We start from the raw sequence: 15,863 nt of genomic DNA on the forward strand, positions 1-15,863 counted from the left end.
TGTTCCCAAGCTCTGCTTCATAGTGCCTGGGCATCCTGGGGGATGGAGGAGTGTCCCAGGGATGCTGGTCTGTGTGGAAACACCAAGCAGTGAACTCTGTCAGCCTCAAACTTACCTTCCATAAACCAAGGCTGAGGGGGAACGCATTTGCATCCCAAGAAGCTGCAAAAGACTTTCCTGTCTTACTTAATAACAACAACCAAAAACCCCTTAAAGCTTGCTGTTTTTTTCCCCCTTCTTTTAAGAAGGAGCTATTTTCCCCAGGTTGGCTCCCTGGCGTGGTCACCACTTTGACATGCAATAAGCCATGCTGCCTCTCCCTCCTGCCCCCTCACCCTGCAGTCGCATTTGGATGAAAAACAGCCAGCGTCTTTTTTTCTTTTCCCCCAAAACTTTGGAAACAAAAGACAAAATAGCCCAGCCCAAGCCTTTCCCTACACTTGAATCAAAAGCAAGACAACATGGAGAGGTGGAAGGTTTTTGCTTCCAAAACACAGCTGTGTTTGCAAGTCCTTCAGATGCCAAGGGACAGGAAAAGCTTGAAAAGGCATCGGCTCCACCTCGCCTGTCCGGAAGAGAAATTCCCACTAGCTCGTCATGCATTGAAGGAACCAGAGCTGCAGTGGGATTCATAGAGAGGGGCTAAACCTGGTGCCTCTTGTAGCCAAGAGCAAAGGCCCTGGGAATCGTTCCCATGCTGTCCTGGGGCATGTCCTGGACCTGAGTGCCTCCTGCACAGCCAAGACGACTGCCCACGGTGCAAAGTGCATGAGCACAGGCTGTACTGCCCAGGGAAAAGGGGGGATCCTCATGGGAATCCATGGCTGCCTTCAAACTGCCCCAGCTCCCCTGGGCTGCTCTGCCCAAGCCCTCAGGATGTGGGTCAGATCAAGGAATGATGGGGACAGCCCCCAAGGGCCTGATCCTGATCCATCTTCCTCTCCTGCCACCCTCCCTGGCTTGTCCTTCCTTCGTTCCCTGAGCAGCCCTTTGCCATCAGACCTTGTCCCTTCAAACTGAGAACTGTAACCCAGGCACCCAGAGACCTGCCAGCACGAGGGCCGAACTGTCTGGTCCCACTTCAATCACAGACCCGTGGGACCAGGACAGCTTCTTTCCTCTCATTTCGTACGGTGCCGAGCACACTGTCAGCTCAGGCTGAACAAAAGCTTCTTGACCTACTAACTCCTGTCTGGCATCATCGTTAACATTGCACTCGCCTTCTTTTCTCCTCCACAACAACCAACTTTGCCACTGGCAGCAGGAGGCAGATTGGCCTCTGCCTAGTACGTGCTTTTAGGGCTAAAAGGGGAGCCCATTAGGTGAGCTGTCTGCATGCTGCTGGGGTGGCCGTGTAACAGGCACAGAACATTCAACTTTGCCCCTTTTCACCTAGGGGGGTGAAAAATAACGGTGGCAAATGCTGCCTGCTTGCCCACAGCCCCAAAGTCCGGGAGGGTGAGAGCTGCACACGCACCCAGGTGACAGCCGCATGGACACCCAGACAAGAGCTGCGTGAGCACCCAGGCAGGAGCTCCATGGGCAGCTGGGTGAGAGCTGCACGAGCACCCGGGCAGGACCTGCAAGGGCACCGAGCTGAGCTGGTGTCTGCACCCATAGGGCTCCTGTGCAGTGCCAGTGCAGCCCTTTTCACATGGCCGGAGCATGCCGTCGTGGTTTGGGTGGAACCAGGCTGGGCAGGGTAGCGGGTGCACCTCCAGCACGGGGTCCCGAGTGTCCCCGGGGCCTGCTGCACCTGCAGGCACAGCCCAGGGGATGGGAGTGCTGCCACTGGGTCTGCAGAGCACCGCCGTGGCACCGGCAGACGCCGGGGGGAGTCCGGCCCCGGGCCGCCCCCCGCAGCGGCGCGGCAGCGCCCCGGGCCGGGCCCTTTCCCGGGAGCCGCAGCGGGCCCGGCGCTCCCCGCCCGCCCCCCGGCCCCGCCGCTACCTGGCCGTAGTCCAGGCCGCCCAGCCCTTCGCAGCACTCCCGCGGGAACGGCCGGGCCCCGCCCGCCGCCGCCCGCCGCCCCGCGCCGGGCCCGGACCGCCCCGCCATGCCCGGCCACCGAGGGCCGAGGTCCCGCCGCCGCCTCCCCCCGCCCGGGGCCGGCCGAGTGCAGGGCCCCGGCGGCGCGGAGGGAAGCTCGGTCCCGCCTCCGCCGCTGCCGCAGAGCCCGGGCGCGGCGCGGGGGGAGCCGGGCCTGCGGCCGGGCCTGGCAGCGCCGGCGCCGGGAAGAAGCACTGACCTCGCCGCGGGCCCGGCCGCCTCCGTCGCGGGCTACGAGCGTGTGTCCGGCCGCGGCGGCGGGAGGGCGGCCCGAGCTGACGGCGGCTGGACTTCGACCCTGCCCGGTGAAGCAACCGGGGTCGCGGCCCCCCACCTCCATCTCCTCCCCCCGCCGCGGCCCGGGCCTCCCCGAGGCCGCGGCTTCGGCCCAGTGGGCAGCTGGCGTGGGGCTGATGGTGGGGCCGTGTGTTGGAACCGGGAGGGAAACACCCCCGGGAGGAGAGTGGGCAAGAAACCGAGGTGCCAGCGCTGCAGTGAGGGCACAGACCCGGCTCTGCCTGTCCCCTCCCTACCTACCCGTCCCCTACCTGTCCTGTGCCCCTGGTTGTCCACCTGCCTGTCACTTGCCTACCTGTCCTCCCACTGGCCCGCTCCTTGCCTGTCCCTCTGCCTTTTCTCCCCACGGCTTGTCCTCCCACCTGTCTCCCCCGTTTTACTGCCCACCATCAGCACCCAGAGCAGGGCCAGAGGGAGGGAAGCTGCTCCCCTGCTATTCTGATACCATTGAAATTAAATGTTACATGCCCAATATCACTCATTCCAGAATAGAATGTAAAGCCATCAAGCCTGCATGTATTTTTAGGACGATTCATTGCAGCCTACCCCATTCAGCAGTTGTACTTGGGCTTGGGGGTTTGGTTTTTGTTTTTTGCAGTCGTGGTATTATTCCTACTAATATTATTTGTCTTCTTCACACCTCTCTAGGTTATTTCTGGTTAACACATCTCGTGGGCTGCAGTTCTGGACCTGCCTGTGTGTGGGAAATCAGGTAGGATCATCCTCTCAGGCTTTGTGAAAGTCTCTTGAGAGTCTCCCACCCACTTTTGCAGACCCTCCTTTAAGAGGAAATAAACTTTCTTCACAAAGTAGTTTGAAATGAAGGAAGCCTCATGCATGAGCTGCCAGTGTCCTTACCAGAGGTTTCCCGAGGGTAGGAAAGGGGTGGGATGTCTGAGTGCTGTGCTCCAGCAGGCACCAAAAGCATGCACAACTGAAGGCTCACTCAAAACCTTCCCTGGTGAAAGGGCATCCTTGGAGCTCGGGCTTCAGGTGACCCAGGGGATCTCAGCTATGGCTCTTGGCACCATGGGAAACGGTCTGTCCTTAGCTCTGCTGCTCCAAACATCTGGCTGCAGCAGCGCATCCCCAGCTGTGGGATCAGCTTGTGCAGGGCCAGACCCCATCCCGCCTGGGGCCGGACTCCATCCCACCCGGGCCCCACGAGCGATTCCCCAGCTCAGACTGCAGCAGCAGGCCGGTTTGGGGTGAAGCGCGCAGGAAGGCTCTGTGGGAGGGAGCCGCTTTCCCCGTGGATGATCTCCAGCTGCTTCCGGCCTCTTCTCCCTCACGCTGGGTAATTTTGCTGCGCGGAGTGTGTAATTATCGCCTCTGTCATCTCCCAGGCTGGGGCGCGGGAGCAGATGGGAGGATGTTTATTTTGTGAGGCCCACCAGCTGGGTGCTTGGGGCAGCGGGGAGGGCGAAGGAGACGCAGTTGGCAAAGCAGTGATGGCTGTGTTCGAAGAGGAGGTAACGTGCCCCCAGGGAGGGAATTAGCAGGGAGAAACCTTCTCAAACCATCCTCCCTACTGCAAGGGGAGGCCATCCAGGCGCTGCCAGCGCTGCCAGCTGGGAGAGGACACGGATGGCACAGCAGGCTGGGAGGAGGAGTGAGTCTGGCAGAGAGATGGGGGTGAGGAGGTGCAGAGTGGTAAGCTCTCTCATGGGGCCTCACTTGAGGCCAGCAGAGCTGGGCTGTCATGGACACGTCTGTCCTGTCACCCCGCGTCGTGAGGCACCCAGTGAAGGCATGCGCTGCAAGGCCCAGCACCCTACCAGCAGCCCGGCTGTGTCCGGGGCAGGAAATCACACCAGAGCCCCATAGCCCCAGCGCCATTCCAGCTGCTGAATCCCCTGTCCAGAGAATGTTTTCCACAGGAGAGGGATGGGAGTGTTTGCAGTGGCTGGGCCTCTCCATGCTGGCCTCCCTCCTGCCTCAGAAACATCCCAGCAGCTGTGAAGGAGACAAAGAAGGCTTTCTGTAGGGCTGGATTTTTCTTTGTGTGCCCATCCCTCCACTTTCCCCTGTGGCATGCCTTTTATCCAGCTCTCCGTCTCCAAGCACCAGGCTGAGGAAGAGGGCATCATTCTCAGTTTTCCCATGTCCCTTCCCAGCTTGAACCCCCTCTGTGCTCTTTGAAATCCTACCACAGCCCCGAGAGGTCACTGATGAATGTGGAATTGCAGATGCCTCCGTGGGCAGAAAGGGCTGAATGACTTAAACAAAGTCATATGTAAAAGCTGCCCTGTCAGAGGGGGCAGCGGGAGTGGGCGTGCGGGTTGGCAGCCGTGTAAGGCACATGGGGATCGTGCAGCTGCCCTTTGCATCTGCTGGCATCCACTGCGGCGGCAGCAAAGGATTTCCATGCGTTTGACACCCCATTGCATGCAGCTCAGCAACACATGCATGCTCCAGGACACTTGCTGCCTGTCAGGGAGCAGGATGCTGAGGCTCGGCCAGCTGCAGTTTGCTCTGGAGTGTTTCAAATACAAGGAGACCCCAGGGACTCCTGACTCATGGAAATCTGGGGCAGGGAGTGCTGTTGGGTGGGTTTCCCTTGGAAATGGGACATGGGCTGGGAAACTGCAGTCACATCAACTTCAGCACAGAGAGACATTCTCCTTACAAGACCAGGAGAAAGCTTCCAGGCCAAAGGATTGCTTTCCTTGCTGAGAAAAAGGAAAAAAGGGGTTTAAAGCACCCACAGCTTCCAGTCCCTGCAGGTGCTGTGCTCTGCAAAACAGGACAAGCTCATGAACCCCCCTGTCTGCCTGTGGCTTCAGTAATCGCCCTCTCATCCATCACTCCAGGACTTGGTGGTCACCACAAAGGGCTGCTTTCCTCTGGCAATCTTGATTTCTCAAATCTGAGCTTGAAATCTCCTTGGTCCCACCTCAGCTACGTCACTTGCCAATAGAGGTCCCATGGATGCAGGATGGGGCTAGGGGCTTTTTCCAATCCTTTGTATCCCCTTCCCTGAGGAATGTGTTATGGTTACAGAATCCCAGAATCCCAGAATGGTGGGTGTTGGAAGAGATTTCTAGAGATCATCCAGCCCAACCTCCTGCCAAAGCAGGTTCCCCTCCCTCAGGCTGCACAGGAACATGTCCAGGTGGGTTTGGAACCTTCCAGAGAAGACTCTACACCTTCCCTGGGCTGCCTGTGTCAGGGCTCCCTCACCTCAACAGCAAGGAAGTTTCTCATCATGTTCAAGTGGAACTCCCTGTGTTCCAGCTTGTGCCCGTTACCCCTTGTCCTGTCACAGGGCGCTACAGAAAAAAACCTGGCCCCATCCTCTCGACACCTGCCCTTTAGGTGTTTACAAGATGTGATGGTAAGATTTCCCCATAGTCTTCTCCAGGCTAGACAGCCCCAGGTCTCACAGCCTTTCCTCATAAGAGAGAATGATCCGGATGCTCAAACCCATCCTTAAATAGAGCTGATCCCCATGGGTTTAACGCTTGCAGACCTGCAAGGGCTTGGAATGACAGGTCACAGAGATCAAAGAGCATCAAACCGCATGGTAAAGGAGGTCATCGCAAGCCTGGAGAGGAGCAAATAACTCTGGAGCACAGAGCTGAAACCTTGGGCAGAAGCAGCAAAACTGCAGATAGTCTCCTGTCCTCCATCAGATAACACGTTGTCACCAGCGGCGCAATGCTGCAATCCAGACCCGCAGTCCTGGTGGAAATCCTCTGGTGTTTGTGCTGGAGGTTAGCTCTATTTATATTCTGATGAATGATTTACTCGAGTAATTGGCACACAGCTCCCCTATTACAGATCATAAAGAATTAATCACGAGATTTTCAATGCTCCCCTATCAATTTTATTAAGCTTGATTGAACGCGGTGGATTGGGAACATATGGTATGTGAGTCAGACTCTGCTCCCAGTTACACCCTGGTTAATGCTGGGGACTCGCTCGGCTGCTGATCCCGCTGTAAACCCGGAGAGGCAGCTGCTCCTTTCCTCCTTTCCACACCCCGACTGCTCCTTGTGTTCCCTTAAATTCCGCAGGATGCAGAGAGCAATCAAAATCAACTCTGTGCACCTATATTCTCCAAAAGCCTGAGATGCTCCCAGACTGAAAGCCAGGCTGGGAAGAGGATGCTTTGCTTCCACCTCCTCTGTGTGTCAGCATGAGCCAGAAAGCAGAGCCAAATGCTTGGGAGCTCGAGATCTGCCCTCAGAGCAGTTGCTGAAGAACAGCCCCTGTGAAAGGACCGTGTCATGGCGTGGGAGACGTGTCGCTGTTGGAAGCTGAAGATGCCTGCGTTGGCATCAGGGGGTGCTGCCAGGCAGATTTGCCCATGGGAGACACTTCTTTGAATTAGCAATGAGAAGCCCTAGTGCCCTCAGGAGCAGGATGACACATCCCTGCCCGAAACCAGCAGCACAGTGTGATTCCCTGGAGCAGAAACCTCCCTAAAAGCTGTGTCCCCTGCATGACTCCCTTCATGCAAAGAACCAGGAAAACCTCCAAAATGTCCCCTTCTCAAGCTCACACTCCTTCCCTTGCTTCTTCACCTGTGGTTGTTGTTACCGTGTTAGCTTGTGTGCAGTTGTGATGCAGGGAAAGGGATGCTCCAGCTCCTGGCTACTGCTCACCCCTGGTGAAGCTATTCCCATTGCATTCCCAGTAACCACACCAGTATTTCAATAGGTATTTACCAGAGAGAATGGGAACTTTGGGTGTGGATGGAGCTACTTACATAAGCCTGGCTTATCCTGAACCAGACTCTCAGAGCAACCAGTCTGGCACAACTACAACCCACGTCCCCATCTGCTGTCTTGAGCAGCTGCATTGAAGGGCAGCGAGAAGTTATTGCCAGTAACTCTTGGCAGGAGCCAGCGAGGAAACCTCCCTCCGGGGAGAGCTGATCTGGGGAGGGCAAATCAGAAACCCAGCAGAGGACAGAGCAGGATCTGTCCTTCACGCAGGCAGAGGGGAATAACAACGGCCTCTTTGCCTTTACAGTCAAAACATTGTGTGTACACAAGGTCCTGGTTCAGGAGCGGAGCAAGCAGGACCTTGCACAAGGGTCTTGCCAAGCATCAATGTGCCTCCATTGCCTGGAGCTGCCTCTTCTTTGCCGTGACTGTGCTTCATGCCCCCAAACTAGCTCTCCGAGGCCTTGCTGTGTCCATGCTTATGAGTGAACACTCCTCCAAACCACCTCAGGCTCCGGGAACCCCTCAGTTGACCTTACATCAGCAGCTTGGAGCTGGAAAGCACCCACACGGCTCTTGGCTCTGTGCTCTGCCAAGGCAAGAGCCGCAGCTTGCATTGCTTTAACCCAGGGCACCGTGCCCTCGCCACGCATCAGTGAGGACAACTGCAGAGGGAGAGGACAGACACAGGGGCACTGAGGTGTGTGTTTCCAGCCTCAGCCTGTTTCCAGGGAGCTCCAGTGCCCCACAGAGCTGTGTTTGTGATGGGTGCTGTGGAAAGGAGCAGCCTCCCTCCTAAGGAAGCCACGCTGTCAGAGGAGCTTGCTGGCATCTGCACTCTGAGCCTGGCTGCGACAACATTTAGGGAAGGATTCACAACAGCTTCCCCACTCCCTGGGGCCACGTTCATCACCAGCATGTCTCTAATGAAGCGGAGGCTTTACTTTCTGGGATCAATGAATCCACCGATCGTGACCTGTCTGCTAAGTGGGAAATCAGGTCTCTCCCTCCCGGAACTCGTCTGAGCTTGGCTCAAACAGCAGGCTCTGTCCCCAGGGCACTCTGTGTCGCTTAATTGCAAAGCCCCTGTCTGATTAGAGAGCAGCAGCAAAGGCGTGCAGAAGCCCTCTACACCACGGCTGCTCACCCAGCCTGGGAGGTGGCTGCAAGGAGGGAGACATTGCGGGGCTCCAGGAGGGTAGAAATCCCTCTGGCTTTCTCTTCTTAAAAAGGTCCTGACTCTGCACAGCTGGCTGGAGGGTTTATTGCCAGTCTGCTGTCCCCCAAAGCTCTAAATCCCTCAAACCATTTAAATCCCTCCAAAGTACCTTTCACGGGGACAGATGCTTTAAGAGAAGCTGAGGCTTCCCCAAGCAAGAGAAAGTTGAAAAGGTCATTGCTACCACATCCCCTCAAGCCCCAAGCTGGTGGGGGGGAAACAACCCACATTGCCTCTGAGTCCATCCAAAGGGTCTTGGGCAGCTTTCCGTAATGCTGCCTGCACCTCCCAGTCCTCTCTTGCACCTACCAACCTTCCAGTGCCCTTCCAGCACCTCTGTCCATATGGTGCAAGTGGCAAAGGGATGAACCAGACTCCAGAAAACATCTCTGCACATCATCAGCCTAGAGATATGGGGCTTTGCTCCAGACACATATAATTGGAGTGTCCCCATTAGCCGAGCAGGCAGGATTCAGATGCTGAGCCATCCAGCCACTCACCTAATGCTCACTGCAGCAGGAGTGATGGAGGGAGCTGAGTCACTGCACCCAGCATCACTTCCGTGGCTCTCTCATTCCTCACTTTCCCAGGCCTTGCTCTCAGATGTGATGCCCAGGAGTGCTGCAGAGAGGAAAAAAATCCTCTCATCGAGGCCTCAGTGGGGGGCAACACCTGAAGGTGGGGGCTGCTTTGTAATGCTTTTGATGGTCCTCGAAGCAGGTGTCTGGCCCCAGTGCTCAGCGCCATGGAGAGCTGGGCTTGGAGCTTATTTGGGGCATCAGCCCTCCCTGAGTGGCCTCCCAAAGCTGCAGGAATGTGCTCTGCCTCTGGGCTGAAACCACTGGGAGAGCCCCTGGGAAAGGGCTGACTTGCAGGTCTTGGACACAAACATGAGCTCACGGGGGCAGGGAAGAGGCTTCCATGGGGGCATGGAGGTTTATCCTGAGGAACCACAGAGCCAGCTATAAATGCCTCCTCAGAGCATCACTCCCTTTCCTCTTTGATGTTTTGCTGTTATTTACTTCAAACCCACTCCTGCTGCTGTTATCTTTTCTTCTTTCCCCTCTGTTTCTGTGGCTGTTTACGAGCTGCGTCGCAGAAGCATCTCAAAAAGAAGATGGGAAGAAGATCAGAGACCACAGGAAAAAGGTCACAGAGCCTGTGAAGAAGGTCAGGGACCTGGAGAAGGAGGCTGGAGACACCAGGAGGACAGAGGCCCCATGGCCAGCAAGCTCCCCAGCTCCCAGCACGGTGCTCTCCCAGCTGCACAAGGGCAAGAGCTCTGCCCTCATGTCCCACCGGTGAGGGGAATGGCAGCCCCCAGAGCAGGCAGCTCCTCAGCTCCAGGCATCATGCTCACCTGGGCTGGACTGATACTAAAAGCCAAAGGAGTGTAGAAGCCCAGCAGAGCCTTTCTCACCTTCTCCCCACTGCGTCCCAGGGACTTTCTGCTCCACTTCCATCCAACGTTTGGCCACTTTCCTCTTCCAGGATGAGCCTGTCCTGCTCAGCTGCAGCCTGGCAAGGCCAGCTCCCCATGCCATCCCAGAATTTGGGGCTGCTCACGAGGCAGAAGATCCCCATAGGACTGATGTGGGCAAACAAAATTACTCCTAACCATGAGAATGGGGCTAATGATGTCTCCTGTGGCTCTCCAGGCACTGGCATTTGTTGAATTTGCAGGAAATTGGTCTCCCTGCCATGCCAAACCCCTGCCAGAGCTGAAGGAAAGCAGGCAAGCGGCACTGAAATTAATGAAAGTGGAGGCAGTGTGTGTTGTCAGACACAGATGAGCTCAATTCCCTTAAACAAATTAAAAGACATTGTTCCTCACCACCACGAGCTCAAAGCCCCAAATCGCAGCATTAGGGGAGGAGGCCAAGTCGTGAGCACCAGCCACCCCACTGATCCCCTGATGCCCTCCCCACCCAGCCATGGGGTGGGGGAGGCTCCTGCCCTGGTCCTTAGACCCCTCAAATCATTCTCTGCCACGATCCTCCCTGTAGGCAGCCTGGAAACTGGGTGCCAATTTCTGGGTACTATCACTGGGTGCTGACTACACATTGTTGCAGCAAAAAGAAGCTGCAGGAGTCAACTTTTTGATTATCTTCTTTCATCTTTTCAGCAAGGTGAGGAACACCATACACAAACTGACCTTTGCCAACATTGTGGAGAACAGGGCCTGAAACAAAGAGGTCTGAGGTTTCCCCACCTAAAACAAAGCAGACTCTTTAAGATTTGAGGTGTTTAATCCCCTTCCTGCTAAAGACAAGATGTTATCCCAGCTCCCTCCTCCACACATCCCTCCTTCCCACATCTGGAAAAGCCAGAAACCACCTGGGAGCAGTGAAACCCAGACGCCCTATTTGCTGGAGTGCCTGCCTGCAGCATCAGCCACTTGCCAAGACTTGGGGTTGTTTTGCAGATCCCCATAAAAAGGGCAACAGGCTGGGCTGCAGGTCGCTGCCCGAGCAGGGCTGCAGGGCCTCTGTGCTGGCCCCGATGGATGTTTTCTGCCATGGTTTGTTGTTGCTGGTGGGGAGTCCCTGGGGCTTCATTTGGACATCGGTTGTCAGAGGAGAAATCGAATCCAAAGGGCAGAGGGGGAAGGAGGAGAGGCTGGAGTGGGGCTGGGAGCATGGAGTGGACTTGGCACCCACCTCATGGCAGGGCACGGGAAGGGTGGGAGGAGGGCAGCATGGCTGGAAGCACAGCTGGAGGGGGAGGAGGCTGGGCCAGCAGATGGGTTTAATGGGGGCTGATATGAATTCTTCAGTGTGGGGAAAACTTTAAATCCCAACAGGCTGCTCCTCTCCAAGGTCTGCTCTAGCCCAGACAGGCAGGCGTCCAGGGGAGCCTCCTGGCCTGGATTGCACAGAAGGTCAGGGCTGTCCCTGTGGGAGCTGGAGCCCAGTGAGGATGGATGCTGGGGGATGGGAAACCGTGCTCAGGGGCGACTGGTGACTCCATGCCAGGGCACAGAAACCCCTGCCATGGGGGCATGGAGCAGATCCCTACCCGCTCCCCCAGCACGGCTGAGGATGCTGTGATGGGAAGCAGCTGGGTCGCCCCTGTAGATGGCTGCTCCTGTGCCACCAGAGCCCCTGTGGCTGGCACCAGCCCTGGTTTCCAAGGCAGGGTGCAAAGCAGTTGCCTCTCCTCCTCCCTTGGTGCTGGGCAGTGTCTGGCCCCACATCAGCTGCCGGAGACTGGTGCTGGGCTTGCCAACAAGTCTTGGCTGCATGGAGAGGGGAGGAACTGGAATTAGGGGACTGGAACATCTCTCTTATGAGGAAAGGCTTTGAGACCTGGAGAAGAGAAGACTGAGGGGATCTTATCAATGCTTATCAATGCTTGAAGGGCGAGTGTTGAGAGGATGAGGTCAGTCTTTTTTTCTGTGGTGTCCAGTGACAGGTAATGGGCACAAGCTGGAACCCAGGGAGTTCCACTTTTACACCAGGATGAGGGCACCCTGGCACAGGCTGCCCAGGCAGGGTGTGGAGTCTCATTCTCTGGAGGTTTCCAAACCTACTCGCTCCTGTGCCTCCTGATGGAGGAGAATCTGCTTTAGCAGGGGTTTGGACTGGATGACCTCTAGAGTTCCCTTCCAGCTCCCACCATTCTGGGAGTCTGTGAGATTTGGACTGGATGACCTCTAGAGTTCCCTTCCAGCTCCCACCATTCTGGGAGTCTGTGAGAACAGTCACATCCTGCAGCTGATAAGGGCATACAGGACAACACTCATTGGGAAGAGAAATTACCTCCATCTCCTAGTGCCTCTGATTAAAGTCATGCCTGGCAGTGTGTACTTCTCCTCCCAGGCAGGTGCTCAGTGGCGATGGGTACCACCTGGCTCAGGAGAACATGAGTGCATGAGGAAGGAGGCAGGATCTAGACACTTTGCAGCACAACAATGCATGGCAGCCTGGTCTCGCCTGTCTAGTGCTGGGCAAGACTCTGAGCTGTGCTGCACCTGCTGCAAGCCTGCTCCAGCTTTCCTTAAGTGCTCCTTTTATCCTCCTATGTTGGATATTTCCCATGCAGTTGTACCCAGCTGCTCCATCAGCTTACAACACGATGGGACAACCCAAGCAGACTCACAAAGCACTGGGCGCAGGACCCAGGGGTGCAGCAGGTTGCAGCTTGGGGCACAGCAATGCTGCAGCTGCTAAGGAAGGTCTCAAGGTTTCATGATCAGCCCCAAATCCACCCCCACTGGTGCTGGCAGAGTGTAGCTGCCTGCAATCTATCACCTCTCTGCCCAGCGCGGGGAGAGGAAAATAGGCTTGGGGGCATGCGGTGTGGGTTCAGGGCACGCTCTCTCTGCTTGCTTAAAATGACACTAATTAAGCCCCTCGCAGCGTGCAAAAGCTATTCCTACAGGGCAGACAATTAACCTTGAAACTTGGCTTTTAGTGCTTGGAGGGGAGTGAATTTTTCATCCTGTTATTTCCCCGTGCTATTAAGCTAATCCTAGAGACCGCGAGGGAGAAGCCGCCTTACACGTCTGCAGCCCCCAGCCTTGCCAGGAGCACAGCATGTGGCCCCCCAGCCTCGTGCTCTATCCCTCCATCACACTTCTATTTTCACCCACAGCATCATCATCGCTGGGGAGAGCTGGGAACGAAGGATATGACCAAGGGCACACAGCAAGGCTGTGGCATGACATGACTATTACAGTCAGAAGTAAATGCAGCCTCCTCCGAAGGCGCTGGACGCGGTGCCAGCCTGGCCTTGACTTTTCAGGGAGTTTCCCCGGAGGGACGGCATGTCCCCGGCTCTCCAAGGCTGTGGTTGCTGGCACAGCATTGCCCTGGCCCAAGCTCTGCAGGAGATGAGCCACTGAAGTTTTGTTTTCCTGGAGGAGGAAGGGAAGGATGAGGGAGGTGGAGAAAGGGGGAAGATTTGGCTGCCAGAGGTCAAACCTTGCTCTGGGTATGTCTCTGGGCTGCCCTGTGTCCTCCCCAGAGCTCGCAGCTCCCTTCCTCCCCAGCTCCCCTCTCATCCCCAAAACGCAGCTGATGACAGCACTGAGCTCGGGGACATGGGGAAGAGGAGCCAGTGTTTCAGCCTGACCATGCCATCAGCAGAGGTGAAAGGAAAGGGAGGATGGATAACCCACAAAACCCCTCCACAGGCTGCCACACAGGCACACCAGCACACATAGAACTTGTTTAAACAATTAAAAGAACCCCAGCGTGAGGATGTTGGTTACAATAAGCTGCAAAAAGGAACTGAAATGTCACTGAATGGCCCCAAGAAGAGAGCACTGGGAGAGCACTGCCATGGCACAGACACGCAGCTGATCTGAGCCAGCCACGCCAGGACACCCATCCTGGGATGGGAGACCCCAAAGCCACGAGGTGCAGAGGGCAGAAGCTGAAGGGAGGGCTGGGAGAGCAAACCTCTCTGCCCCGGAGGAGACATATCTGCCCAGCAAAGGCCTCAGGAGTCTTTGGGAATGGGTGAATGCCATCAGGAAGGGAAATGGCAGTGTGCTTTTGGGGGGTAACATCAGGAAATCTCAATTCCGGCCACGCGCCCAGGTCAAATAGTGGCTTGCGAGCAAAACACACCCAGGGATGATGAGCAGCAGGTGATTGATTTGGCAAATGCAAATCATTTCCCTGTGGCTCAATTAATCTCAATTAACACTTCCACAGGAAAACCTTTTTCCTAGCTGTCAGTCTTGGATTAAAACCTCATTTTCCCACCTCAGCTGCCCCTCGGCAGTTCTTTTTCAGCCGTGAGGTGAGTACTGGTGGCTCTGTGGGTCCCCTACCTCAAGGGATGAAGATGGGGCATCCTGGTGATGTTGCTGCCAGGAGGGAAGAGAGGACATGCAAACTGTGCTGCTCCTGGCAATGATGGTGCCATGAGAAAGTTAACTAGTCTTTGGGGGTGCTTGGTGGGACCTGGCTGTTTACTGAGGAGATGCAGCAAGAACCTCTCCCCAAAAATGAACGGAGCAGCCCACAATATTGAAGCCATTGCTGAGATGAAGGCATGGGTGGAAAGAAGTCTGAGCCAGGTGAGAGACAGGTTTTGCCCGTGGGAAGTTCTGCTCTCTGGGCTGGTATTATCTATGTCAGCCCAAGCCACCCTGCACCCACACACCTTCCAGGTGCCCCTTCAACTAGGCCATTCAGCATCCAGCCCAGGAGCTGCGGTCAATGCTCCTCTCCCCTAGCTGCATCCTCCAGACAGTTCTTCCACACCTTCAGTAACCCCTTCCCACAGGTGGGACCTGCAAACCTTTCCCTAACCCTCACGCTGAGCTGAGCACTGGCTGCTCAGCTCCTGCTCCCAGCACCCCAAAATAGCTGCAAGCCTCCTACCTGAGCACTCCTGTAAGTGCTTTCCCAGCTTGCTGTGCTAATTGCTCGGCCTTTAAATCAGAGCACGGAGGGCTGCAGCTGCCCTTGAGGAGCCATTTTGTATGTGGGTGCTGTTGCTCTGAAATGGCCTGGTTTTTAACTGCTTTCCTTTTTTTTTCTTGAGGGGGTGGTACATTATGGAGGCTGGATAAAGTGACTGAAGGGAGAGCTGCACCGTAAAAGCCAGTCTGCTGCTAAATCTGTTTGAAAAAAAAATGCTGCTGCAAAGTGCCTTTGCAGTTGTTTAGTCATTTGTTAGCCTGGCTGAGGGGTGATTTGTGTGGCCAAGCTCTGCTTGTGTGCACCAGCACCAGCTGCAGAGCATTATGTAGGGTCAAAAGCCCTCAGTGTGTGCAGGGACCAGAGGAAGGGTCAGGAAAGGAGAATGAGAGAGCATTGGTAAGTGATTTTCTTTTTTCCTGGCTGACTTTTTTTTTGGCTTGTCTGCCTCACTCTCACTTTTGCAAAATGATGCTCATCTTCTCTGGGGCTCCCATGGAGGTAAATTCAGCTCCCAACGCCTTGCAGCTTTTGCCTGCCTGTGAAAGACACTTTTCCTGCAGCTCTGTTGTTTCTCACAGTTAGCTTTCATGCTTTAATAGGAAAAAAAAAGAGTGGGTGCCTGGGGTAGCAGATGGGACTGGCTTCTCCTGGCTGCTATCAATCACAGAGGAGGTTTTACCTTCCTGGGATGAAGCCTTGCTCCCAGAGCACTGATCCTGCCAGGAGCAGCAGCTCGATCAGCTGCCAGCACTGACACTGCTCGTCGCTGCATCCTCCTCTCCAGGAGGAGAAGACAAACCAACCTGCTGTGCCTCTTCTGCAGAAGTGGTGAGGCCCTAATGGGATTGCTAAATCATGGCCATACTTTGGAGCATCCTTCTGCCAGCGTAAATCAGCCCCGATGAAACCGCCTGCGTGGTGCTGATTTACACCAAGGAGGAGGAGGGGAGGTGCTGATGGTTCATCTGTGCATCCCTGTCCTCTGAGCAGTAGCAGTCGGCCACAAATTGTCTGTTGGTGATGGGAATAACTCAGCAGCCTGAGCTCAGGCTTGAGGAGGAGGGAGATGTGTGGAGCCAAAGGGATTTCCAGGTAGCTGTGGGAATGAGTTTCAAAATATGGGATAGAATAGAATATTTTCAACTGGAAGGGCCCTACAACAATCATCTAGTCCCACTGCCTGACTGCTTCAGGGCTGGCCAAAAGTTAAAGCAGGGTATTAAGCGCATTGTCCAAATGCCTTTT

General features: G+C 55.7%; 1 protein-coding gene across 4 annotated transcripts in view; it reads right to left on the minus strand.

Moving 5' to 3' along the window:
- PEMT (phosphatidylethanolamine N-methyltransferase) overlaps positions 1-2,435 on the minus strand; it is a 50,556-nt gene extending 48,121 nt beyond the window's left edge. For 2 of the 4 annotated variants that reach the window (XM_061993648.1, XM_061993646.1), the window contains exon 1: positions 2,249-2,409. In XM_061993648.1, the coding sequence (XP_061849632.1) occupies positions 2,249-2,389 (141 nt within the window). In that variant the 5' untranslated portion in view covers positions 2,390-2,409. Of the gene's footprint in view, positions 1-1,950; positions 2,130-2,248 lie in introns of those variants that run through there. The other 2 variants (XM_061993649.1, XM_061993650.1) reach the window with 2 other exon arrangements.
- Between the last annotated feature and the right edge of the window lie 13,428 nt (positions 2,436-15,863).

The sequence above is a fragment of the Colius striatus genome, chromosome 3, assembly GCF_028858725.1.
Source record: "Colius striatus isolate bColStr4 chromosome 3, bColStr4.1.hap1, whole genome shotgun sequence".
In the NCBI taxonomy this organism is placed as follows: Eukaryota; Metazoa; Chordata; class Aves; order Coliiformes; family Coliidae; genus Colius; species Colius striatus.